Genomic DNA, 27,583 nt, shown 5'->3' on the forward strand with positions numbered 1-27,583 from the left:
AAGCATCAACAAAAATGTCATTGCTAAATTGGTAAAAAATAAATAAATAAATAAATAAATAAAATTACATTTAATTAAATTTTAAAAGAATAAAGAAATTATTAGATCAATCGACTAATCGTAAAAATAGCCGGCTGACTAATCGGGAGAAAATTTGTCATTTGGGACAGCCCTAGAAAAATATGAATGTGGCGTGGCATGCGCGTCCATGAACCGGCTCGACAATGTGGCTGTAGAATGCCTACTATCTTGACGGTCCTCCTCCGACCCCTATTCCCCATTCTTTATAAGTTAAGGTGACAATTATTATTCTGGTAACATCGCCAAAGAAATTGGCAGCTTCATCAGGTTTTTAATCATTTATTTCAAAACTTGTGCAACACAAGATGACTTCTGTCCGCCGCAGTTGAGGTCAACAACAGAACAATCAAAGAAAAAGTAAAATCTCTACCGCACCTCTCTTACTGTCACCTGCATTCAGGTACAGCGCGCAAAACACATGTGCCAAATTAGAACCCAATTTGGTCCAATATTACAGGAATTATTATTATTATACTGTGTTGTTATTATTCCGATTTTTATTTAGTATTTTTATTTGTAAGATTACCAGCAGTATTTATTAAGGATTTAGTGTAGGTTTTCGGGCTCTGGAATGAATTAATGGAATTATAATGTATTGTTATGGGAAAATCCTGCTCGACATACGACCATTTCGACTTACAAACAAGGTCCTGGAACGAATTAACTTCGCATGTAGAGGTACCACTGTACAGTTTTTACACGTCTTAATTTGATCTGATTCTGAATAAAAATAAATGTACTACTAAAAGACTATATAGCAGTTGGGGCTGCACGCGTGTATGTACAAGTACATGGCCATACTATGTTACCCTCCCATTTTTCTTATGAGCTCAGTTTCAGCTTCTTCAAAGATGTCGCAGTGCCTGCTACTTTGGTAACAGAGCAATAGATGCTGGATAGCAATGACTTTGATTTATGAAGACAAATTCAATGCAGAGACTTGAACTTGCAGAGTGAAGCATGTTTATAGTTTATGTAAATGCAATACTGTACATTGTTGCAGCGCTATTTACAGTATATTTAAAGGTCATCAATGTTTATGAATAGACAGACGGATTCACAACATGACAATTAAAAGACAAAACAGTCTTTCAACGACTGAAGCTATTACTGTTAATATGCAAACAATGACAAAATGTCAAAAATCAGATAATACCTCATAGGCCTACTATCAAAATTTTCATAGTCGGCATAAATACGAGGAAGAAAATACATTATATACGCCACATATTCAATCTAACAATGAAGAACATTTTATTTCATTTTAAAATGAAATTAAATGACTTTTCTGTGATTATGTCTGTCAGCTCTTGACTGTGGAGTTCTGTACTGATATTTTTATTTCATTTATTTTATTCTCAACACTATGCAGGTCAAATGCACTGACATTTCATTCTGTATTCACTTGTGCATACCAGAATGACAAGTTCATCTGTCTGTCTGTCTGTCTGTCTGTCTGTCTGTCTTCTGGATAAGCCATTACAGTACAATACACTGTCACTTGGAAAACCAGGTAGATATTGGTAATTTGCTTAAATGTGCCGTATCTGACATGAATCGTCAGTCGTGCTGGAAAAAGTTGTTCAGTTGTGTGAAAATTCACAGCAAAGATGTGAAGCTTCAGAGATAAGGAAATATTTTCACACAATTAAAACTCATTAATCACATCACAGTTCTGGAGGTGTCTTGTTGGAAACAAAATAATTATTTACAAATGATTACTGTGTCGAATACAAGACACATTTTGATTCCCATCTCATCTTACCGCAATGCAAAATGCAAAAGTAAATATTCCCACTCGGGGTTTTAACTACCTGAGAGAAGAAAACAAACACATGATTCACATCTATTCAAAAATGCAGAAAGGAAATAAATATTTAATACTGAAGGCCTTAGAAAACAGACTACATAGGACCCAATAGTATAAAAGCTTCAGGGCTCGTGTGAAGGACCTTCCAAGCTAGCACTTTTCCCCAGTTCAACTATATGTCTGTCACATTGATAACGTGTCACTACATGAATATAGAAAGAGCATCTTTAAAACATGAGCTGGCAGAACATGCTGCACAGTATGCGAGAGCAGCATGTATAGTACGTACTTCAGTACTTCAGGAGCCGAACTTAGGGGGGGAATGATGGTGTGGCCGCACCCAGGCCAAGCCTCTAGGGAGCACTGGTGAGCGGGGGTAGGTTCTGAAAATAATATATTAGGATGCTTGGAGCTTTAATAAAGTGTATTAGTATTAAAAATGTTTGAAGACAACATACATACATAAATATATAACATTTATCTTTTAAGAACTACAAGTCTTACTATCCGTGGATCCCTTTAACAGAAAGAATGTTAATAATGTTAATGCCATGTTGTGGATTTATTGTTACAATAAACAAATACAGTACTTATGTACAGTATGTTGAATGTATATAGCCGTCTTGTGTCTTATATTTCCATTCCAACAATAATTTACAGAAAAATATGGCATATTTTAGAGATGGTTTGAACTACAATTAATTACAATTCATTAATTTTTAAGCTGTGATTACTTCGATGAAAAATTGTAATCGTTTGACAGCCCTAATATTTATATTTACTGTACCTGTTTAATATGTCTGTCCTTTCTCTGTCTGAGACAGACGACGCCTGTTTAATCTCTATTGAAGTGTATTGAAGCATGTATTGTAAATAGTGGCTCACAGCACAACGTGTAGCAAATACGTGATGAGTTGGCGGGACATTCTGGAATACTCTCATTTGATTGGCCAAAAGCGTACTGGTGTTCAATAATGTCTACCAATGGTCATTTTGTCTACTTCCAGGTCATTTTTTAAAACATTTTTATCATCTTATACACATCAGAAAAATGAAAACCTGTTGTTTTTTGTTTTTAATTTCAATTTCCGCTGGGATGCACATAATTAAGGTGTTCCCATTCCTCTAAGATCTGCCAACAATTCAGGAATTTCAGATGTGAGAGGACACCTGTTTTCCCTTTTGGACTAGACCTGATGTCTGCGCAAAAATCCCAATTTTACATTTTTAAAGTTCAAAGTTAAAGAGTGAGATAATAGTCTGTTGCTTGCATTTAGGAGCACATAATAATTAGTATATTTGGTTTTGAGAAAGGCATCATACCAGTTGATTGATACATCTAAACAAAAAAATGTGGGGGAAATATGATATGTAATACTAGAAACAAAGCAGGCCAACATAAATTTCACATCCATATAAATCATTTTTAACAAGCACCTCTGGAGAACATCCTACTGCTCAAAATATAGCCTTGTTAAAAAGAGAATGAAATAATTCATTGGCATCTTAACAATGTGCAGACATCCTCTTTTGTGCCCTGCAGTATATGTGAATGAATCATCTTTTGTTTCTGTGTCGTATTTTGAAGCAAACGAGTACATGCCAGCCTTTTAAGCTAAGAGGTAGCCTAACATTGCTTTATTTATTGACATTTCTTGGTGGGGGGTGTGGGGGGAATCTTTTAAAGGTTAGCGTCAGTCCTAATTGTTCTGGTTGCATATTAACTGCAAGTTGAGCTTTTACATGTTTATTACTGCCTACCATGGAATGTCATAAGTCATCACCTGCACTGCTCCTTTTCCTCTAATCCTCCTACCTGTGTCTCCTACACACAATCTCAGCTTTCTGTTCTGTGAAAATACGGCTGCCCTGCAATGCATTTACATATTTCCTAATGGGGGCACCTCACCAGGGTCTGTCATTACACACTCTTAGAAGACTGCAGAGTACTTATCTCACTCACACTTTTATTTAAGACAGCAGTAGGAAAAGGAGAAAAAAACCAGGGGAGGTTTCTGAGGCAGGTTACATCTAAAAGGATGAGGATGTGAGGAAGAATGTCGTAAGACGGTGATGTAGAAGACAACTAACAGGATGGGAGTAATATTATTTTGCATGGCATGAGTGGAAGAAAAAAAGATACAAGTACAATAAATTCATGAATGTAGCTAAATGAAATAAATGTAATAATGTTCATGTACCGTCATTTTCGGACTATAAAGCACACCTGACAAAATGATAAATGATAAATGACACAAAAATGGCATTTGTTCATAGATAAGCCGCACTGGACTATAAGCCGCAGCTGTCCTCACTGTATTATAGGATATTTACACCAAAAGATATTAACCAGTAACACTTTGACAGCGGTATCATAAGACTGTAATAAGACCAAATGAACCACCACTTTCCAGAAGCTTCATTTGGCCATCACTGCTCCCTTGAGGGAGACAGTCAACCTCTGCTTCCACCTTCTGTCAATGCTGTTGTCGTCCAACATGCCTCCTAGCATGCATTGCAGTGCTACAGATGTAAATAACAATCAAAATTCATGTTTGTGCTAATTATTTCTTCAGTTACTGTTCCAGTTGTTTCATTAATAGTGTTACCAAATATCATAAGTAGCTTTCTTTGACAGTGGCACCATAAGACTGTCATAAGTCCATCATAATTATGACATGACACTGCCATGGGCATTATTATATAATAATACAGATATGATTTTGTGTCATCTGGCAAATTATCTTACTTTTGAATGGCTGTAAAAGATCTGAGCTGGACATAAATGGAGTTAGTGACATGATTTGCCGGATGACACTTAATAACATCTGTCATATACATTCATTAATGCCCATGATAGTGTCATGTCATAATTATGACAGTCTTATGGCAGTCTTATGATGCCTCTGTCCAATAAAGTGTTACCTATTAACCCAATAAATCAACAAATAAGCCGCACTGGACTCTAAGCCGCAGGATTCAAGATGAGGGGAAAAAGTAGCGGCTTATAGTCCAAAAAGAACGATTTTTTTTTTTTTTTTTACTGTTTGCCTGTTTATATTTAGCAATATCATAATGAGAGCGGCAACTGAACATTTTGGTGACAGTAAGTGTTTTATTTTTAAATTGTCTAAAAGGGAATATCAGGAGGATGAAAGATGAAAAAAGGAATATACAGTATGTAGCTTTAGCACCATACAGTGTAAACAATGAAAAGTGTAGTACCTGCAAAATACAGTGGATGACCCCTAATCAAGTTGCACGCTGTTTTTTACTACAATTACTTCAAGACCCAATTACACACTAGACTTCATAATTGATTGATAATAATGTATCATTATGAAGTCTATGCACTAGTCGATTCAGCACATCCAAAAAAAGTGTCTTAACACATTCTTCCTCAGGCTTCAGCCTATACTGCATTCACCTTTGCCTTAAATTGAGACCAGTAATAAATGAACAACCATAAGCAATCATTAGAAATCATGATCAATTAGTCAGCTTAAATTGGTACCTGCTATCCTGCTGGTGGCTGTTTGATACGAGCAGATTGCAGCTGCAAAAATTGAATCATTAACTGGATGTGCTATGTATGTAATCAAAGCATGCCTACATAAACCTTTAGACTTTTTAAATGTTAGTTTACACAAGTCATCGACAGAATGCCAACCTTCTAAACTTTTGGCGGGCTGTTTTTTTTTTTTTTTTTCCCAAGACTGCAAGTTACAATGATTTGTCATGCATGATGTATGCCCATGCATGCATGCCCAGACAAACAACTGTTGTCCCTAATATTATGCAATATTTTGCTTCATAAAATAAAAATTAAAAACATGAGAAACTCCTGCTTGCACTATGCAGTGTCTTTTACACTTAGCAACAATGATCAACATGAACATGAAAACATAAAGACCATAAGTCTGACTTGTCAAACCAATGTGAACATTATTATTTTTTGTCAATTGATGTAAGACTGTCCAGCTAATACTGGGATCAATGGCTGCATTTTTTTTGTTTTTGTTTTTTTGGTCTCTGTCATCTGATCACAGGGTGCAAAATAATAAAATAAAAACTGTTCTATAAAAGCTGCATGAAGCATCCTTGGACATTAGCAAAATTATTTCTGCATGATCCAATAAAAGTGAACAATACATTTCAAATGAATTTTAATTTGTTACACTGCTTCTCAGATGTTCATAACAAAATGAGAAGATGTCTGTAAAATTTTATGAGGCACTTACTTGCATTTATTTGCTGAATGCAATTAGTCCTCAACAGAAATAACAATTATAATAAATGATAACTTCGTAGGCTGACTTGTATGAGGGTCTCTGATTATTCTCTTTAAACAAGAAATTTAATTCAGCCCAGGAAAAAAAAATGTAGAAACGCAGACCTACCTTCTATTGCCCACACTGAAGTGCTCAGACACAGAAAACCCGCTGTAAAAGTGGCCACCATGGCCCCACTAATCATCCTGCTGTCCTCTGCCATTATCCGGCTAATATGAACCAAATCCCAGTGATGCTCAAGTCAGAATTCCACTGGTAGACTCACATCCCCATCGTGGTAGAAGAAGGAAGCGGACGTCCACTGATGCGAACACACGGCTCACGGATGGTGTGAAGCTTCTCCGCTCCCTCTGCTATCATTACCGCCTCTCAACACCTTTCTGGCCAATCAGAGAATAGGATGGCGGCTCATTAACCAATCACCTTTCTCTTGGCACCTGACCTACACTGAAAGCCCAATGGACTGCTTCCGCATGGTTGCCTTTAAAGATTGAGCGACACTAAGTGGCCAAATAGAAGTATGACATCTGGCAAATGGAAATTTCGTAGTGGCTCCCGAGTGTCACCTAGCGTTTGTTGCCTTTCAGTCATAATAATAATAGTGCTAATAATAAAAGCAAAATAATGATAATAATAATGATGCCCCAGACATATTGATTATGTGCTGCGGAAATGAAATTTACTGTACACTTATTCAAATTATAGGAACTGGGTAATTGTGCCCTCGCCCCTCCTTTATGCATTTTGTATGCCCCTATTAAGACTAATGTTTGGCAACGAGCCTGGCAATAGTTATTTGTAATGAAGCTGCATTTAAAAAAATATGTTTTATAGGAACATGAAGACTGAAATTCAGGCAAGCTAAATGTAAGGTACACGGTCTGGCACAAACACATTCAGTCATTCTGAAGTGGAAAAAATGTGTAGTTATTATTTCTTTTGTTTGTATTTCAAAAAAGCAGTACACAATGCAGTTTTACCGGTCGTGTAGCGGTACATTCCAGACATTAGTGCAGGCAGCATGGGGTCAGTTCCCACTTAGTGATGGTGTAAACTGTAAAGTTTAGTTCTGGTGTGAATACAGTGGTATGAAAAGTATCTGAACCTTTTGGAATTTCTCTCATTTCTGGATAAAATCACCATCAAATGTCATCTATCTTTGTTCGAATCACACAGATGGAAAAAAATGTGTCTGCTTTAACTAAAACCACCCAAACATTTGTAGTTTTTCATATTTTAATGAGGATAGTACACAAACAATGACAGATGGGGGAAAAATAAGTAAGTGAACGATCACATTTAATATTTTGTGATAAACTTTTGAATTCATTCTTCCATTAATAACTGCAAGTTGTCCAGGCCCTAAGGCATCAAAACAGCCCCAAATTATGATGCTCCCTCCACCATGCTTCACGGTGGGGATGAGGTGTTGATGTTCGTGAGCGGTTCAATTTTTCCTCCACACATGACAAACAATAAAGAATATTTTGCCATAAATTTTGTGGCGTGTCCAAGTGCCTTTTTGCGACCATGAAACAAGTAACAATGTTTTTTAGACAGCAGTGGCTTCCTCCGCGGAGTCCTCCCATGAACACCATTCTTGGCCATAGTTTTATATATAGTTGATGTGTGCACAGAAATAGTGGACTGTGTAAGTGATTTCTGTAAGTCTTTAGCAGACACTCTAGTCTGCTAGGCAGAGGGTTAACTTACTTATTTTTCCTCGTTCTGTCATTGCTTGCATGTTATCATCATTAAAATATTAAAACCAATAAATGTTTGGGTGGTTTTAGTTAAACCAGACACTGTTTTTTCATCTGAGTGATTTTGACAAAGATCAGATCACATTTGATGGTGATTTTATGCAGAATTGTGAGAAATTCCAAAAGGTTCAGATACTTTTTCAGACCACTATATGTGCCCTGGGACTGACTCGTGACCAGTCCTGGGCTGGGTGTAAGTCCGCCATGGAGTAACCTGGGATTAGTTTCAGCAAACCCCCTTAACCCTGAAAAGGCTCAGTGGTGTCGGAAATGAATGAGTACATAATATAAATAAAAATTGGAGACAAAAGAAAATATGCATAATTTCAGTGTTGATGTTAAACTTCCAAAAGATTTACAAATGTGTTCAGAAAGCTTTAGTTTTGTTTATTTTGGTCCTGCATGGTGTAGTCTATATTTTTCTTTGCACTGGTAAATGGGAAAATATCTTCCAAAGATACAGTAAATCTAGCAGAAATCTTTACCGTTGATGAGGCTCCCACTAAGTGCTGTAGTTCTGCTTAAATATTGAGTTACAAGTATGAAACAAGAACTGGGGAGTATCTTAAATCAAGAGTTGAGTTATTTGCTTTTTGTCTTTTTGTTTTTCCCAAAGGTGCTTAGCTGTGCCCTTTATCCTCAGCTAATCCTGATATGTTGCTTCTAAGACGTCATATGGAGCAGTGGATTAAGCCAGGCATGCAAGCATTCAATGAAAAATCCCCTCGAGTTGTCTGATGTGAAATATGCTCAGCATGACATCTAAAAATGGTAGAATGATGTGACATTTTTTGTAATAACAGCAAAAAATAACATCATTTCAGTACCTTGCTAGTCTGTGCTTTGTTTATGGATGTTTTGATAACTGCTGATTTCAAAGTTGATGACAACATTAACAATTTGAATCACGACATGTCATACATTGAGGAGGGTTGTTGTCGTTGGGGAATCCAAACAAATCCCACCAAATATTTGTTATGCAATACTCACACGCACCACGATTTCTTAACATTTACATCACAGATTATAAATGATTCATTCCCAATTGAGTATTAACTTATAAATGTACACACATGGCTCACCATGTTGACAGTCTTGTTTCCAATGTATGCAATGATAATGCACACTTGGCTATACATACATTTACAACTTACACAATGTTGTTTAAATACACACCCTTGACACCGTTTTTTTTTTTTTTAAATAAAATAAAATAAAATAAAAATACACCACAGCATTTGCCACAGAGCCCTGTCCCTTCTGAGTAAAGAACAATAGAGCATTCAGGACATCAAAGTCATCATTATAGACATTTGGTTGATTTTGCACCATCTGTCATCTTTCCGAACATCTTGTTTCATTTATCTTCTTCCTTAGAATTCATTGAAACCAGCTCAACAAAAGCAATCAAACTACAGTACAACGCAGCAAACCAAACAAAGACTGCTGTTACTGCCAGTTTTGGTTTCTCTTCATTATCAATTTTGGCAATGTTAGTCCTTCACTGCACTAAAGAGTCTGGCAGAAGGCAGAGTATCATCGCTGAAGAAGTAGCAGGCCAGCCAGCAGGAGGAGCGATACAACAAGGCTAGACGGGTGGCTTTGGCATGTGGCTTCACCTGTGACTTTCTCATTGTCTTGTGGGTATGCATACAGTCCTGGCCTGCTTCGAGTACAATGACCACTCAGACACATTCCACTTCCTGAGCCGCTAATGTCATCACCTAAGAGAAAGTAGCACAATATAGTTATTACAGTTGTTTGGTCATCCTCATGATCATACACTGCTGGCCAAAAGTATTGGCACCCCTCCAATTCTGTCAGATAATGCTCAATTTTAGGGCTGCAGCTATCGATTATTTTAGTAGTCAATTAATCGATGAACTACTCATTTCGAATAATCGAGTAATCGGATAGGGAACATGAAAGCTTAATGAAAATACCTAAGCTGAGCCTCAAACGGTATTTTAAAAAAATATATTTTAAAAAAAATTAGGCTCTATGTACAACAAAAGAACAATTGCTAACTTACATAGCAAAAGTCCGCTAGCTTAAATGCTATAAAACGCTAACTTTTTTTTTTTTTTTACAATGCTCTTAACAAACTGTTCAGACACATATTCCCACAAAAAACGGCTAAACATACCTATAAACTAATTTACGAATGCATAAAAAAAAAAAAAAAAAAACATTAGCTCAAACAAAAACTTATGTTGGTCTTAACATGGAGCAGCTGGATTTAGCCATGTGAAATGAGGCAGTCTAGAGGGCAGTGTAGCCACCCAAATCAATAAAACTAAATGCAAACACTTTCAAAATAAACCATTACAATGCCATTTCAATTAAACGAATACTTGAAGCAGGAAAATGCAAATGCGAATCTTTTTTTCTAATTGAATACTCGAGTTAAACAATTAATCATTGCAGCACTACTCAATTTCTCCCAGAAAATGATTGTAATTACAAATGTTTCATTAGTAATATCTTTATTTATTTTGCTTCCAATGAAAAAATCACAAAAGAGAATGGGGGGAAAAAATCAAATCATTATCATTTTACACAAAACTTCAAAAATGGGCCGAACAAAAGTACTGGCACCCTTTGAAAAATCATGTATGGGACCCTTTGAAAAATCATGTGATGCTCCTCTAATTTTTGTAATTAACAGTTCCTGTTACCTACCTGTGGCACATAACAGATGGTGGCAATAACTGAATCACACCTGCAGCCAGTTAAAATGGATTAAATTTGTCTCAACCCCTGTCCTGTGTCTTTGTGTGTGCCACATTGAGCATGAAAAAATGAAAGAAGACCAGAGAACTGTCTGAGGACTTGAAAAGCAAAATGGTGAGCAAGCATGGGCAATCTCAAGGCTACAAATCCATCTCCAAAGACCTGAATGTTCCTGTGTCTACAGTGCGCAGTGTCATCAATAAATGTAAAGCCCATGGCACTGTGGCTAACCTCCCTAGATGTGGGCGGAAAAGAAAAATTGACGAGAGATTTCAACAAAAGATTGTGCAGATGGTGAATAAAGAAACTCGACTAACATCAATACAAATTCAAGCTGTCCTGCAGTCCGATTGTACAACAATGTATACCCGTACTATTCATCGGCATCTGAATGAAAAGGGACTCTATGGTAGGATACCCAGAAATACTAGGAATTCTGACCTAGGGAAATAAAATAGCCAGGCTGGAGTTTGCCAAAACTTACTGGAGAAAGCCAAAAACGTTTGGAAGAATATTCTCTGGTCAGATGAGACAAAAGTAAAGCTTTTTGGGAAAAGGCATTAACGTAGAGGTTACAGGGACAAAAAACAAGGCCTTCAAAGAAAAGACCACGGTTCGCACTGTCAAACATGGCGGAGGTTCCCTGATGTTTTGGGTTTGCTTTGCTGCCTCTGGCACTGGACTGCTTGACTGTGTGCATGGCATTATAAAGTCTGAAGACTACCAACAAATTTTGCAACATAATGTAGGGCCCAGTGTGAGAAAGCTGGGTCTCCCTCAGAGGTCATGTGTCTTCCAGCAGGACAATGACCCAAAACACGCTTCAAAAAGCACGAGAAAATGGTTTGAGAGGAAGCACTGGAGACTTCTAAAGTGGCTGACCTGAATCCCATAGAACACCTGTGGAGAGATCTGAAAATGTCAGTTTGAAGAAGGCACTCTTCAAATCTCGGAGACCTGGAGCAGTTGGCCAAAGAAGCATTGTAAGAAACTCATTGATGGATACTGGAAGTGGTTGTTCGCAGTTATTTTGTCTAAAGGTTGTGCTACCAAGTATGAGGCTGAGGGTGCCAATACTTTTGTCCGCCCCATTTTTGGAGTTTTGTGTAAAATGATAATGATTTTTTTTTTTTTTTTTTAATTCTCTTTTGTGTTTTTTCATTGCAAGCAAAATAAATGGAGATATAACTACCAAAGCATTTGTAATTGCATGAGTCCTATTGCATTGTAAATGTTTTGGGTTCAAGCGCAACCTAATTTTTTTTCGGCTTCTAGACACAAAAACTGTATTAGTATGTAAAGTATGCAGGGGCATCACTTTTATCATATGCGTCTCAGCAGAAAGAAATTTCTTTCATAAAGTGGGGGGGATGAATTTTATTTGTCCAATATTTAACTGTCGTGAAACATGTTAATAAAATCCTTCCTTTCCCTGAAGTAGGCATAATAGCCATTGTCAGACATTTTTAAATGCCAGTATCATTTTAGCCGATCAAATGCATGGCCTGACTGATGTCACATTCGTCACAAATGGATGCGCTTGTAAGCAGTGTCATTTTATTGTATTTAAACATTAAGAAGTCTAACACAGGGGTTTTCAACCCAGTCCTCAAGGCACACTGTGGGTCCTGGTTTTTGTTCCAGCCGATCCAGCAGAGACAGTTGAACCAATGAGGCTTCTGCTAAAACAAGCCACACCTGACTGCAATCAACTGATTGCACTTGTAAAACACCAGATTGGGGAAAAAGTGTTGTCATCTTGTTTGGTAAGAATGAAATCCTGCACCCACAGTGTGCCTTAGTGGAATAGGTTGGGGACCCCTGGTCTAACAAATGCGCAATTTTCATACTACAATACTTTTACTTTGGCTGTCACATGAATCTTATTTATACTAGCTCCTGTGTTTCACTTTTACAGTATACAAAATGTGTAAATTTGCTTGCAGCAGCTTGATTTTAACAGTGCTGTATCGATTCCTGTGCAGTTGGGACAGCTGCAAGTTAGAGCAACTTATTCCAACTGCTAGTGGTGTTTTCACACCTCTATAAGAAGATTACAACACCAGATCAGTATAGGAATTAGCATACTCTAAATCCATTTGCCAGAGTCAATAAGTTATTTGTAAACAAGCAAAGCAGCTTTAAGCTTCATGTCATGTTCACTCCATAGCTGCAGGGATGGTTTAAAAAATAAAAAATAAAAAGTAAAATGCCATGCATATTTAAATCAATCAAAACGTGAAACATTTCCCCCTCATAAAATGTACTCACTTGCATCCTGGAAATCTACATCGTTCCCATCCATGGCATTTTTTAGCCTGTTGCTCATAATTTTGAGTTGCATTATTTGCTGTCGGATTGTCATATCTGGCTTTGTTATGTCAAGCTCTACCTCTGGATTGTTGATCTGGTTAGCCAAGCCATCTCCCATCACTTCAGGAAGGTATCTTGAGGAAGTAAAAATAGTAGAAATAAAGATAACTTTAGGGAAAGGACTAGTGCTGTTTTCATTGTATTAAAAAGAAAAGTTATGTTTTAAAAGAAAAAGTGCTTCTTCTTTTTTTATCCTTCGTGATTGATTGACTGCGTGTGCATTTGTGCTTGTGTGTTTATGTTGTGTGTATGCATATGTAAGTCGACACATGCAAAAGTGTGTTTAGTGTTTGAAAGAAATTATTGAAGCTGAAAGAAAATGCATAAAATATGAAACACCATTATTTACAGTCTGCTTTGAAGTCTCTTGCTTTTCTTAGCAAGCATGCTGTTTCCAGGTTAAATACATTTCATGAATGATAATAAAACATCTTCAACACTATTTGTTCCGATCACGTCATTTTCAAAGTATCGGAATCGGCAAAAAAATATCGGACATGCCTTTTTTAAAAATATATATATATTTTTTTTTAATTAAATTGTTTTCTAATTGTATTTAACGTTACAGACATAATATGTTACACTCATCCAGAGTCTTTAGTTTAGGCTTAAGGTAGGGTTATCAAGTTTATCCCAATAACGGCGGTAATTAATTTTTTAAAAAAATGTATAACGTTAAAATATTTAATGCAATTAATGCATGTGCTGCACAACCCACTCACACATTGTCACGCTCAATCTGTAATGGCGCCGTTTTACCTATATAGAGAGCTAAAAAAGGCAGCATAAAATGAGTGGAGTGAATTTTGGCAGCCTTTGGATCCTTTTTTTAATTGGCTAAAGCCTTCCAATCCCTCTCCTTATGATTAGAAATATCATGGGAAGCAATGTGGTGAAGCAAGGTAGTAATTGATCTTTTTCTTAACACCCTATGTTATTTCCCAACGCAGAGAAGATATATCAATTGGTAGCACTACGCACAGTCATGGTTCCACTTCCCATCATGCATTTAGGCATGGCTACAGTATCATTTACTGAAAGCTCAACAAATACACTAGATGGCAATATTTAGTCACATTTGTCCTTTAAGAATTACAAGTCTTTCTAGCCGTGGATCCTTCTCACAGAAAGAATGTTAATAATGTAAATGCATCTTGAGGATTTATTGTCATAATAAACAAATACAGTACTTATGTACTGTATGTTGAATGTATATATTTGTCCGAGTTTTATTCATTTTTTTCTTAATGCATTGCCAAAATGTATATTATCTGGAAAAATTATCGGGAATGATTGGAATTGAATCGGGAGCAAAAAAAACAATCGGATAGGGAAATATCGGGATCGGCAGATACTCAAACTAAAACGATCGGATCGGGAGCAAAAAAACATGATCGGAACGACCCTAGTTTTTACGGTTTGAGTTTTTCTAATATAAAAGAAGTGTGACCAAAAAAAAATCCAGCTGTAACAAACTATAACTCACAATACACAATGTGCTTTTACACTGGGTATTTACTGTATATCCATGCAAATGTAACAAGAGGGAGAGTTTGAACAAACACCATTCAATGAGAGATGAAGATGCTTGACTACAATGCATGTTTCTTTCCCACCTGGCTTTTGTGATCCCATTCCAGCATGTATCCTTGCTGGCGCCACCTGCTGCCAATTTGCTGCAAAGTGCCATGGGGAGCTGAAGCCAATACTGCCTCATTTCCCTTAATTTACTAGAGAGATCTGACACCTGCGAATGACAATAATTACACCCAAACATGAAAATCAAAATGAAAACAGTCATGCTTCAATCTATGGCTCTATCCATTTAAGCATCATTGTAGAAGTGTGAGTCTAGCCAATCTGACCTAGATACATTAGGTTCAGAGGCTGGCTCCAGACAATAATTCACATTGACAGTCACACCAATAGGAAAGTAGTACACAGAAGAATCTGTGGAGTTGATTTACCAGTGTACATTAGTTTGAGTTGATCTGTGTTGATTTGGGTGTTGTTTTAACACAAGCAGTATGAATATCGCAGTGTAAATTAAGTGAGTTGGACACAAACACCCCTAGCAGAGTTAAATGTACATCTAGCAGAGTTAATTAGCCACACCCAGTTTAAGTGCATGTGTCAGGAAACAACTGTTAGGGGCTCTTCACCCTGAGCCCCGCTCCTCTTACTCCCTGTATTTGTGGGTGTGTCAGCATTCTCATTACAGGGTTGGACAGATGAGTTAACCTGGGACTAGGTGCAGACAATCATAATCCATAGCATACTAAAACCAGTCCTTGGCCTCACTTCATCATCAGATCAACGACTCAACTCAACGTTTTTGAATCCAGCCTTATCCACCTTTTAGTATTCAGACAGTTCTCGATTGAGCTCAATTTGCTTTCAGTTTCCTAAATTCAGTATTACAGCCTACCTGCCTCTTGCCCCCTTTTCTGTGTTTGAGTTCCCTGCTCATGCAGAAACTTAACAACAGCACAATTAATATATGGCAGAAAACACTCAGGTGACTTGAAGTTCCGCTCCGAGACCCCCAATTTGGCAAAATTTTAAAATTGTCTGATATGCACGTGTGATACATCATTGGAAAGCTTAAAAGCTCAATTTTCTGGGGGAAGAAAAAATTTGAACAGGAGGGCATTTTAAAAAAAAAAAAGGTGAGAGCGTACGCGAGAGCAGAATTAAAGACGTCAACAAGATATTATCGCGTACTTACCTTGTTTCGATCCAAAAACTCCATGTAGCATGTATCACTGAGTGTCAAGACACAGCTGTGAATGGCCACAGCAGGATTTTGGGGGGATTTTATGGGTGAAACATGGTAATATAACAAGGATCGCGATGCAGAAATCGCAGACATTAAGGAGTGGTCGAGATTTTCTTTTTCATATATTTACACTTTTAAACGTTTTTTTTCCCAATTTTTCTTTGTTTGGATCGATTATTTATCATCTAACAAAGGAGAAAATGCAACAGTAACAAAAAAATTACAATTAAGCGATAGTTATGAGGTAGATATCCGTGATTTTTTTACAGACATTTTTTTCACTGTGACGTAATTTGTTTAAAAGTTTAAAATATGCGAGTGAATAATTTTTTTAATGTTTTTTTTTTTTTTTTTTTTTCACGGAATATTAGACAACAATTAATGATTCTAACGTAAAGCTAAAGCAGACATTTTGAATAATAAATATAATTTATTACCTTCGTTTTATGGCTGGGTTGAAACAAAATCAGTTGCACGACGTCTGGAAACGGGGGTTTCAAGGGTAAAATGGACAGATTAAAAATATTTCAGGGGCTTAATGCCCTATGACTCCGATATGGCAGCATATAGACATATCAAACACAACAGTTGTTTTTGCTTAAAATGCAACTGATTCCTTTAAAGAGGAATGCAAGAGCAGAAACTGCTTATTCAGTCTTGTCTGTGTTTTCCGCCATATATCATATAATACAATATATATAATTAACACTGCTATTCTAAAAAAATAACACATTTTAGTATTAAAAATGCACTTTCATGTGTCATAAAACAACACCAAAACACCATGAATGTAAATAAAATTTTTAAAAAAGAAACGGTGAAAAGGAGTAATTACAATTAATTGTTAAAAGCACAGTGGTACCTCTACTTAAGAACGTCTGTACATATAGAATTTTCAGGTTAAGACATGCCTCAATGGGAAAATATTGCCTCTTCTTAAGAAAGAAAATACAGTATGGCTGGTACTCGCAGCTCTCAGAGTTGACTGAACGTAACATACTTATAGCTGCTCTCCAATTGGCTATTGCCCAGCATTCCTGGCATCCAATTGGCTAAGAGGGACTTCCACTGTATGTGTGTATCCCAGCATCCTCTTCATTCGCCCCACGTCTTCCGACAGCTTTACTTGAGTGTATTAGCTTTGATTCTTTATTCTTGTTTTTCCATTATGCTCAACTCAGATTTTGAGTTTATTGTGCAATGATCTAATTGTAACATTTATTTGTTACACGTTTTGATGTATTTTTATGGATTATAAAAGATTTATGGCTGAATTTTGGTGGGCTTGGAACAGATTGTATATAAAAAACGTGTCTCTATTTACCGAATTTCCAAGTTAAGAAACTACTTCTAGAACCAACTAATTTCGTAAGTAGAGGTACCACTGTACACTTTAATGTGTTAATAACACTGACAATATCAGATATTTAACAATATTAATGAGTAAATATGTTAACACAATCCAGAGTGCAACTAACTCAGACCCTGTGAGAATTTTATAAACTCAGAAAAAGTGTAGATTTTAACTCTGTCTGAGCTAAATTAACACTCGTGATTTTACTGTGTAGTCTGTGTCATTTTCAGTATTCTAACATAGATGTAGGTACTCAAATATTGAGCTTCTTCACCGCCTGCTACATATTAACACTAATAATACCAGTAGTTAGTCAATCTTAATGGAATCATGTGAAGACTCATTTGAAACACACCTGCATTTCGAGTCTGAGGCTTACTGTGGGAGAGGGTTTGTATTCTGAAGCAGCCAGAGAGCCGCTCTTCTTTTTCTTGGACTCATGAACCGTAGGACTTCCTGTGCCTGTATCAACTGGAGTTCCACATGTCTGATACACCTAGTGATGGATAAATAGGTATGTACAGATTAATTTTTAATCCCAAATAAGCGTTTTACTGCCGCAAAAATGAACAGTATATACTGTATTTACTTATATGCCCAGAACCACAGGGTTATAGTCCAGAAGGTATCTAAGGTCAAATAGAATAATACAGACTTACAGATTTGTAAGATTTCACAATCACTGTGACTAAGGCACACAGCTGTAAAAATACAAAACAGCTTTAAAATTAATCCAAACCATGTACGCTTCCCTTGGTGGCCTTAATTAGGTGGATCAAGGTCATTTAGTAGAATTTATGAATTTTAAAACAGCAGCGAAAATTCAACACTAGATGTCCCTCTATACACATTAAAAGTGATAATTTTTCAAGTTTTATGTTTTCCATTCATAAACGGATTCCATGAATTAATACATTATGTTTGAACAATGCAATTAGGTACATAAACAATCAGACATTGCAAAGATAGTATATATATATTTAGCTCTTAATACACATCGAAAATGGATTGACAATAAAGTAACCACAACTTAATGTTAACAGTTCAGAAATATATACTGTAGAATCTACCCTGAATCTTTTACTCTGACCTCCAATATGTTCAAGTGCCCTGGAGTATCAAGGGGTAAAATAAAAATAAAAAAATATGCAAGACTGAAAGGACTTTACTGTTATTATCACCAGTGTTGTTAATAACGGCGTTACAATATAACGGCGTTACTAACGGCGTTATTTTTTTCAGTAGTGGGTAATCTAATTAATTACTTTTCTCATCTTGGCAACGCCGTTACCGTTACTGCGGACGGAAAGGCATGCGTTACTATATTGGTCGAAAAGTCTGAGGGAGACGGACTCACCGAGACGACAGAGCAGAGCAGGAGTTGGGAGGAGGCAAGAAAGTTGTGACGCCGAGCAAACGCGATGCTAGGTAGCTCCAATAATACATGTTGTAGCCGATAGCCTACAAACTACGCCCGCATGTTATGGTAGATATGGTAGACATGGTAGATATCACATGTACTCTATATAGATACAACTAGATGCAAAATGACAGACATGGCACTAAATGCGTTAGTAGACAGCCGCCATCTTGAAGCAGTAGACTTTTTAGGACGGCTCTGTTGTAGAGAACCTTCCTAGCGAACCTAAGTAACTTTTTATATAAAATACTTCTAAATCGGCAAAATCTTGACTTGAATCTATCTTTAAATGATGAAACAGTTTTAAAACTTTCATATGTCGAAAGTAGAGAGAAGGGAACTAATGCAATAATGGGAGCAATTCTAACAACTTTTAACAGTTGATTCAGGGTAAAGAGTAAATTAGGGTAAAGAATTGGGCTCGGGCCAATTGTACCAAAAAACTTCACATAGTGTGGCCAATGTTTTTTTTTTTGTTTTGTTTTGTTTTTTTGTTTTTTTTTTTTTTGAGGGGAAAAAAAAAAAAAAAAAGTAATTATCAACAATTACTTTGCCAAGTAACTAATTACTCTTACATTCAGGTAATTGAGTTACTAACGCAATTACTTTTTGGGAGAAGTAATTTGTAACTATAATTAATTACTTTTTTTCAGTAAGATTAACAACACTGATTATCACTCATTGTGACTCATCCACTATATCTCTACCAGAAGAAATGTGTCCTGATTTAAGATGGTAACTGACACATTTGTATCAAAGACATTATAGCCCACTGCTCTGTAAAGTTAATTTGTAAAGGTAGATTCTTGATTAAACTATATACAGTACACGTTGGTATCCCTCTGTTAATAAAAGGAAAAACACTGTTTACTGAAATCACTTGCAAATTATATATATTCAAAATTAAACAATCAAAATCAGCCATTACTTAATTTTCATCCAACAGAATTCTAGATAATAATAATCACAATAATAATAAGTGATGAAACCGGCCTGGACAAAGATGAAGGCACCCATTAGTTAATATTTTCTTGCAAAACCTTTTGAGGCAAGTACTGCAATCAAACGATTTCTGTAATAAGTGTTAATGAGACTTCTGCACCTGACCTGTACATAGCTATTTTGGCCTACAGAGCAAACTGCTCCAATTGTCTTACGTCTGAAGGGTGTCTTCACCAGATGACGAACACTGTCCCTACAGTGAAACATGGAGGAGGCTTGATTGTGTCTGGGGCTGCTTTGAGGCATCTGGAAAAGGGTTTCTTGAATCTGTGCAAGGTACAAATAAATCTTAAGGCTATCAATGCATTGTGCAGAGAAATGTGCTGCCTAGTCTCAGAAAGCTTGGTCTCAGACGCAGTTCATGGGTCTTCCAATAGGATGCAAAAGGCATAAAAAGACCCAAGAATGACTAAGGAAAACAGCATTGGAGTATTCCAAAGAGGCCTTTCAGGAGCCCAGGTCCAAATCCCAATGAACATCTGTATGAGGATAAAAAATATTCTATGGGGAGCATTCTTCAAACAGTCAGACCAGTTTACTCATTAGGAGTTGTTCAAAATAAATGTTGACAGCTGCAGAATTCTCATTGACCCTAGCAGATATTGTTTGATTGCAGTGTTTGCCTAAAAAGGTTAAGCAACACATATTGAGTTATTGGTACCATCATTTTTATCCAGACTGGTTGCATTTTTTATTTTATTTTATTTATTTGTTTTGTGTTTTGTTTTGTTTTGTTTTTCTTTCATAATAATTCTGTTGAACACAAATTTAAAAGTAATGGCTGATTTTTACTGTTTGGGTTTTTTTTTTTTTGTGTAAGTTTCAAGTGATTTCAGGGACCATTGTGGTTTTTTTTTTTTTTTTTCTTTCATTAAAAGAGGGATACAAACACGGGTAGTAGCTCAGTATTCTGAGCGGCATGCTGCCGTTGTAGAGGCCTGGGTCTGAGTACCACTTGTGTGTTGCGGCAGGAAGGGCATTCGGCGCAAAACCCTGTGCGCCAAATCTTTCATGCGACTCAACTTTTTCGCTGTAGTGATCGCTGAAGGGAAAAGCTAAAGAGGATAAATGGAAAACAGGTGTACCGACATTTTTTTTTCACGAGGGTATAATACCTACTCTGTTTTCTTTGTTATTGTTAAAAATTACAAAGTTTTGGAGGATTTTAAGATGAAAAAAAATGAGGATTAAGACTTCCTATTTGTTGAATGAAATTGTTTCATCAATACAATTTTAAAAAATGGAATGAAAACTAACAATGATGGTTTACTTTCAGACATGCCGTAGTATGTACTGTAAGTAGTATGTTTTACTTTTATCGAGGCAAGAAAAATAAGATTAACTTACTTTGGCTGAAAATGTGTCAATGTTTTCCTTGAGCAGGTAGACACCCTCAAAGATCTGCGAAGGGATGGATGACAGAACCAAATCAAGATTGGGCTCTGTGCTGAAACTAGATGCCACCTGGATCATGGTATCTGAGGATATGATTTCAGTTCATCAAGATTTAGTTTTTCTACCTTTCTTTGTTGTTTCTGTATGTTTTGATATTTTTACCTATAAGATTCTGCCACTCTGGGTTCAGATCAGCTTGGTTGGCGAGGCAGCCCTTCATAACATTGGCGCAGTAGTTGTCACAGGGTTTGACAGAGGCGAGACCAAGGCAGTGTGGGCAGTAAACCAGCTTCACCAAGGACTTAACACATTCTGGACTCAGAGGAACCTGATAAGGACGGTAGTACATATTGACAATGCCGTTACTTGCAACTTGGATCAGTAACACTCTTTACAAGAACAAGCTTAGACTAGGAAATTCTAAAGAAAAGATTGTAATAGAAGAAGAAATGATCAAATCAAGTGTGAATCAATTGGAAAGATGTTTCCAATTTGCTGATAGTGACATTCTGTGCTCAGGCCAGAAGAACAATATTGATTATCATTCAAAGTTTTCATTTGTGATTGTGAAGTTAAATTGTAGTATAACTTCAGACCAAAATAATCTCCAGAATTAGGATCAGGTTTAAACTGCAGTTCCACGGTAAAATACAATTGCTATATTCTATATATTTGTATATGGCGGACAACACTCAGGTGACTGAGTTCCGCTCTGAGACCCCCAATTTGGCCAAATTTCAAAATTGTCTTATATGCATGTATGATACATCATTGGAAAGCTTAAAATCAAATTTTTCTGGTGGGACAAAAATTCAAACAGGAAGGCATTTAATTTTTTTTTTTTTTTTGTAATTAAACCTCTAAACCGGGGCGAGAGCCTGACAGAGCATAATTAAAGACACCATGATTTTAACAAGATATTATCGCGTACTTACATTGTTTCAATCCAAAAACTGTACATGTATAAAAACTGTAGCATGTATAACCAAGTGTCAAGCTGTGAATGGCCACAGCCGGACTTTTGGGGGATTTTATGGGTAAAACACGGTAATATAACAGAGAGGGAGTGTCAAGATTTTGTTTTTCGAATATTTACCCTTTTAAATGCCCCCCCCCCCCCCCCCCAATTTTTCTTTGTTTGGATTATATATCATCTAAAATATCGGGGAAAATGCGCCAGTTACAAAAAAAAAAATACAATTAAGTGATAGTTATGAGGTAGATATCCGTGACCTATTTATAGACACAATTTTTTTCATTGTGAAGTATTTGTTTAAAAGTTTAAAATATGTGAGTGAATAATTTAATAAAGTCGTTGTTGTTTTTTAAGCTAAATATTAGACATCAATTAATAATTCTAAGCTAAAAATGATAGACATTTCGAATAATAAATATAATTATCTTCTTTTTACGGCTGGATTGAAACAAAAGCGGTTGTGCGGTGTCTGTAATCGGGGGTCTCCTGGGTAAAGCGGACAAATTAAAAATAGTTCGGGGCTTAATGCACCATGAAACTGATATGGCAGCATATAGACATATTGTTCTATCAAACACAACAGTTCTTTTGGATTGAAATACAGCGGTATATTTTAAAAAGGGGTGCAAGAGCACAAACTGCTTTTTCAGCCCTGTCTGTGTTTTCCGCCATATACATATAGTCTCTCAGAAAAGTAGAAACTAGTAAAGGAAAGAATGTGCTGGCATTTTCCCCCACAGTGAACTGTTTGAGAGGATATTTCCACAATACAAGTAATACAAAACTTACTCACCTGTGAGACCTTTCTGACAACCTCCCCACTGATGATCAGCCCCTGGACAAACGACCTGGCTGTGACAAAAGCCCGTATAACCTTTTCTTTCATATCCCGGGGGACATCTCCAAATGGTCGCAAGGTCTCCTGTTGCTTAGCAACACACTCTAGGTAGTCCTCAGACAGGATGATCTACAAGGGTGGTGACAGTAAGGCATAAAAAATAGTTTCAATATTCATTTTTAGTCAATTTTACTTTGTGTGGGATTAAATAAAATAAATTCGGTGGTTGTGAAAACATATTCATTAAGGTATTGTACACTTTGTTCCTTAATAATGCACATGGTGTGATGGTGTGTCGACACTATTGAGAGAATTTAACATAAAAATAAGACTGAGTTTAATCGTCATTGCTAACATCAAATCCTTTTAATTGACGTTCAGTAGTTCAAACAAATAGTATTTTAGAATGTTGATTTTTATGGGGAAAATGACATTTACCAATTATTACTTATTTTACAGATTTACCATGTTGAAAGAATTGACTGACTCGAAATGATCGGGTCTGTTCATAATAACTGGCATTGACATTTAGCTTATCCTATAAAAGAACACTTGAAATATACAATCCCACTGAAGTTGGGACGTTTTGTAAAATCAAGGGCATAGGTTTGGTCTAAATATTGGTAGGGACGATATCACAGCATAACCTGCATGTACACTTTTTGCTGGGGACGGGACATTAATAAGACCAAACATACTGTATTTGGTGAATGGGGGTCAGGGCTACATTTATCACCAATATGAACCTAATTAATTGATAGGCTAAATGATTAATGCAAAATAAATCTGTATTTACCTATACTAACTTTCACACTTCAAATTTATAACGTCTTAATCTGATAATTTTTGTTAAATCTAGTCAAATAATTTTCTCAATCTTTTTTTGAGTCTTAAAGGCTAGTTAACAGAATAATGTGTCAGATTCTTCCACTTACTTTAAGTATTTATTACTATTTGTTCGTATTGAGCCCATACATCTAAAAGTTGATCATTTTTCACCTAAATCAAGAAAAAATCCTTTCAAATAATGTTTTGAACAATATTCTTGAATTAAGAACATTTCTGACTAACAAGTTTTTCTTTTAAGATTAAATATACAAACTTTTTCCTTGAAATAGGTCTGTTAAGCTTATTTTCAGCTAGCTGTTTTCTCATTTCAAGAAATCTCAGTGAGTAAAATCGAAGCACTGTAGCAGTAGCAAAATTAGTGGAGTGTTCCCCATCTCCGCAACATTGATGTCTTTTTACATTACTGACAGTGGCTGCTGCTGCTGGCAGAAAAAAACTTCTAATATCCCTCGTCTTTGAAGGGGGTGGTAGGCGACATGTTGTATTTCTGTCGGGCTGTGAATGTGTGTGTTTGGGGGGTTGGGTCAAGTCATCAGCCAATCAAACGTGCGTTTTAGGGGAAAATATGGACTGGCACATTCAGCGAGTGTAAGGGGTCAGTGTAAGTCTGAACATAATAAAAGTAATGTAATTCACTTAATAATGGTAGGATCAATTCTATCCCTACAACATATAGGAAGACAATTTAAATGACCTATATAACTGAAGTCATTATATAATGCAAATAAGGTTGCTTAAAAGTTGGTGGGGATAATTTGAGCATCCTGAAAAGTTGGTAGTGTTGTGTCCCTACTGTACCTATGCAAACTTACGCCCTTGTGTAAAAGGTATATAAAAAAAGAATACAACAAATTGCCAATCCGTTTCAAACTGCATCCAATAAGTTATTGTATATAACCAACACTAATACATTAAATGTGATGTTTCTACTGATTAACTTAAGTATTTTTACAATTTTTCCATGTCATAGGCAGTGGATGACTTGATAGCATGTGTGTTTCACAGCTCTGAGATCAAGGGTTCAGTCATGTGGAGTTTGCATGTTCTCTACATGCAAGTGGGTTTTTTTCCAATTAAGCTGCTTTCCTTACACATTTCAAAGATATACATAGTTGGTTGTCCAAACATGACTTGGCCCTTGTGTGTTATTTTATTACTCTAAAATAACTGTTCCTTGTTGAGGTGTCGTGTCTTTGTATAGTGTTGTCATGGTCTATGCAACGTCTTATTCCCATGTCAACAAAACCAAAAAAAAAAAACGATAGTTTGTACTTTCAACACTGAGTTTCTTGTACTTTAAGTGTATTTATTGAATTGAATATAGGATAAGGATGTGCACTTTATTGTACTCTTTTCATAAACAATGTCCAAAGTTAATTGGCATTGTGTTTAGCAATTATTTGTATACTTTGTCCACCTCAAATGATCAAAACGATAGAGTTCTTACGCACATCTCTCGGAGTAGAGCTTTTAAAGGTGCGTTCCAGAAGGTGTGACCAGAATTCAGTCAACGTCTCATCCAAGTTGAGGGCAGAGCCTCGATAGTACTGTTTCAGGTCGGAGTACAAATCTCCGTAAAGTCTTGTATTCTGGGAGTATGAGGCACCAAGCGGAGATAGCACCTCATGGAGGGAACGTTCAGAGCGACTGTGAAGTTCAGTGAAATAGTCTGTTAGGAGGAAAAAAAGTAAAAAACACATTCATGGGAGATGAATTTGAAGAATACGGTTATTTTCATTGAAATTTTTAACAATATATTCAGAAAGGTATCCTGTGCTTTCCTAATTCTTGTTCTTTCTTGTTTTTATTTCATCTTGTCTGTCAATATGACACGCCTCACCTGTAAGCATTTGTCCTGCTGTAGTCATCTGTCTTTGTTTCTGATCCTTTCCCTTTTTCCTTTATTCTTTTATTCCTCAGTTCTGCAGAGCAGCCTCCTCAGTGGGTCAACTGCTCGTTAGCTGAACCAGCCCCTGCCCTAGGGGACACTCGCTTGTGTGTGGGTGGGTGTTTGTGTGCGTGTGTGCGTTTGTGTGTAGGTGTGCACATACGTGGGTGGGTGTTTGGGTGTGTGTGTGCGCCCCTTAAGATCAGTGGATCGGCTTATGATGTTTCATTGTGTCTGCCTCACTCTGCCCTCATTATAACACCCAGTTAGGGGTCCCCACGACGGACTTGACATACACATCCCCCCCCTCACACGTGCAATTACGACTGAAGCTACAGCTGGATGCAGAGCACATCCAGAGCTTGTTGCAAACACAAACTTGCCAAGCTCATCCAGTAATAGTGTCATTCTGAAAACACACACTCACATACACACCCATACACACACACACACACACACACACACACTACTTACTGTCAAAACTTCGATAGAGGGAGTTGAAAGCGGCCTGCAGTGACCTGCCGGCCTCCCTGATCAGGCCCTCTGTCTCTCTTCCACTTAGTACCTCCAGGTTTTCTTCCATGCTGTTCGTACAACAGGTTGGACCCTTGGGACAGGTTGTAAGATGTTCACCTGAAATGGTAAAGTAAAAAAGGAAACTAATAGTTTTACATTTCATTTATGAGGGAAAATTCCATTCATGTTTTTTTCTTAAGCATCCTAAACATGGCTCGGATCCTTTTCACATATTGGCTTAGTCTTTAACGACCCAACATCTATTTGCTGTAATTATAGTAATAATATTGTAGTCAGTGATGTCAGTAACGCGTACTGTAATCTAATTACTTTCCTCAGTAACGAGTGATCTAACGCGTTCATTTTTGCAAACCAGTAATCTGATTAAAGTTAGTTTCCTTATTGTCTGTGCGTTACTATTTTGTTATTGCATTAATGTATGTAGAACGAAAAATATTGTATTCATTTATGAAGAGTATTTTGAATAGAAAATGTTAGAAAGGTTTTCACTTCGTGTTCGTTTCCATGGAAACCCCACATCACTCTTCATGTTTTGGTCTCAAGTCACACACGCTAAATGTTTTGGGACTGACGTGTGCCAGCGCGGATGCACATTCGAGCCGAATGCAGCCACTTGTTGAGATCAATCAATCAATCAACTTTATTTGTGTAGCACATCTAAAAAATCCGCAAAGGAGTCCAAAGTGCTTTACATACAGTGGGGAGATACACGGCAGTGTATCAAATACTTGTTCTCTCCACTGTACCATAAAAGAGCAAAATAAGTTAACATTCAAAGATAAAAGAAACACATAAAAAATAAAATAAATAAAAGACGAGGTCATAAACAGTCTTTGCACATTAAAAGCTGAAGAAAAATAAAATGTTTTAAGGCGTGATTTGTAATCCATAAGTGAAGGGCTTTCTAATAGTAAGTGGTAATTGGTTCCACAGCCTGGGCGCCATCACCGCAACTGCATGGTCACCCCTAAGCTTCAGCCTTGATCTTGGGACTTCTAGAAGCAGGTGGTCAGCTGATCTGAGGGTTCTGGTTGGACTGTAAGGCTGAAGCAGTTCTGACAGATATGGTGGCGCAAGATTATTCAAACATTTAAAAACAAATAGTAATATCTAAAATGTATCGGGTAATGTACTGGGAGCCAGTGATGAGATGCTAAAATCGGGGTGATATGTTCGCGCCTGCGGGTTCTAGTAAGGAGTCGAGCAGCAGGGTTTTGTACAAGTTGCAGACGGGCCAGTGCAGCCTGACCGAGGCCTGCATACAAAGAGTTACCATAATTCAGCCGAGTTATGACAAAAGCATGAATCAATTTGTCCAAATCAGAACGTGAAAGAATAGATTTCACCTTAGCAATCTGGCGAAGCCGATAAAAACAGTCCCATACAGCACAAGAAATCTGCTTCTCAAATTTAAAATCAGAATCAAATTTGACCCCCAGATTTATGACATAGTTTTTAAGAAACTGAGACAATGAACCAAGGTACACATTCAG

General features: G+C 36.8%; 2 protein-coding genes across 4 annotated transcripts in view; both read right to left on the minus strand.

Annotated features, from left to right (window-relative positions):
• Positions 1 to 6,977, minus strand: part of LOC130918369 (ephrin type-B receptor 1-like) — a 157,358-nt gene extending 150,381 nt beyond the window's left edge. Inside the window, exon 1 of the mRNA XM_057840045.1 lies at positions 6,292 to 6,977. Coding sequence (XP_057696028.1) covers positions 6,292 to 6,385 — 94 coding nt within the window. The 5' untranslated portion in view covers positions 6,386 to 6,977. The remainder of the gene's footprint in view (positions 1 to 6,291) is intronic.
• A 128-nt stretch (positions 6,978 to 7,105) lies between these two features.
• LOC130918368 (glypican-1-like) overlaps positions 7,106 to 27,583 on the minus strand; it is a 61,903-nt gene continuing 41,425 nt past the window's right edge. For 2 of the 3 annotated variants that reach the window (XM_057840043.1, XM_057840042.1), the window contains exons 3-11: positions 26,028 to 26,186; positions 25,117 to 25,334; positions 22,772 to 22,945; positions 21,165 to 21,330; positions 20,955 to 21,085; positions 17,541 to 17,681; positions 14,669 to 14,799; positions 12,951 to 13,126; positions 7,106 to 9,670 (exon numbers count right to left, since the gene is read on the minus strand). In XM_057840043.1, the coding sequence (XP_057696026.1) occupies positions 9,483 to 9,670; positions 12,951 to 13,126; positions 14,669 to 14,799; positions 17,541 to 17,681; positions 20,955 to 21,085; positions 21,165 to 21,330; positions 22,772 to 22,945; positions 25,117 to 25,334; positions 26,028 to 26,186 (1,484 nt within the window). In that variant the 3' untranslated portion in view covers positions 7,106 to 9,482. The remainder of the gene's footprint in view (positions 9,671 to 12,950; positions 13,127 to 14,668; positions 14,800 to 17,540; positions 17,682 to 20,954; positions 21,086 to 21,164; positions 21,331 to 22,771; positions 22,946 to 25,116; positions 25,335 to 26,027; positions 26,187 to 27,583) is intronic. The other variant, XM_057840044.1, reaches the window with a different exon arrangement.

This window comes from Corythoichthys intestinalis, chromosome 7 (assembly GCF_030265065.1).
Source record: "Corythoichthys intestinalis isolate RoL2023-P3 chromosome 7, ASM3026506v1, whole genome shotgun sequence".
In the NCBI taxonomy this organism is placed as follows: domain Eukaryota; kingdom Metazoa; phylum Chordata; class Actinopteri; order Syngnathiformes; family Syngnathidae; genus Corythoichthys; species Corythoichthys intestinalis.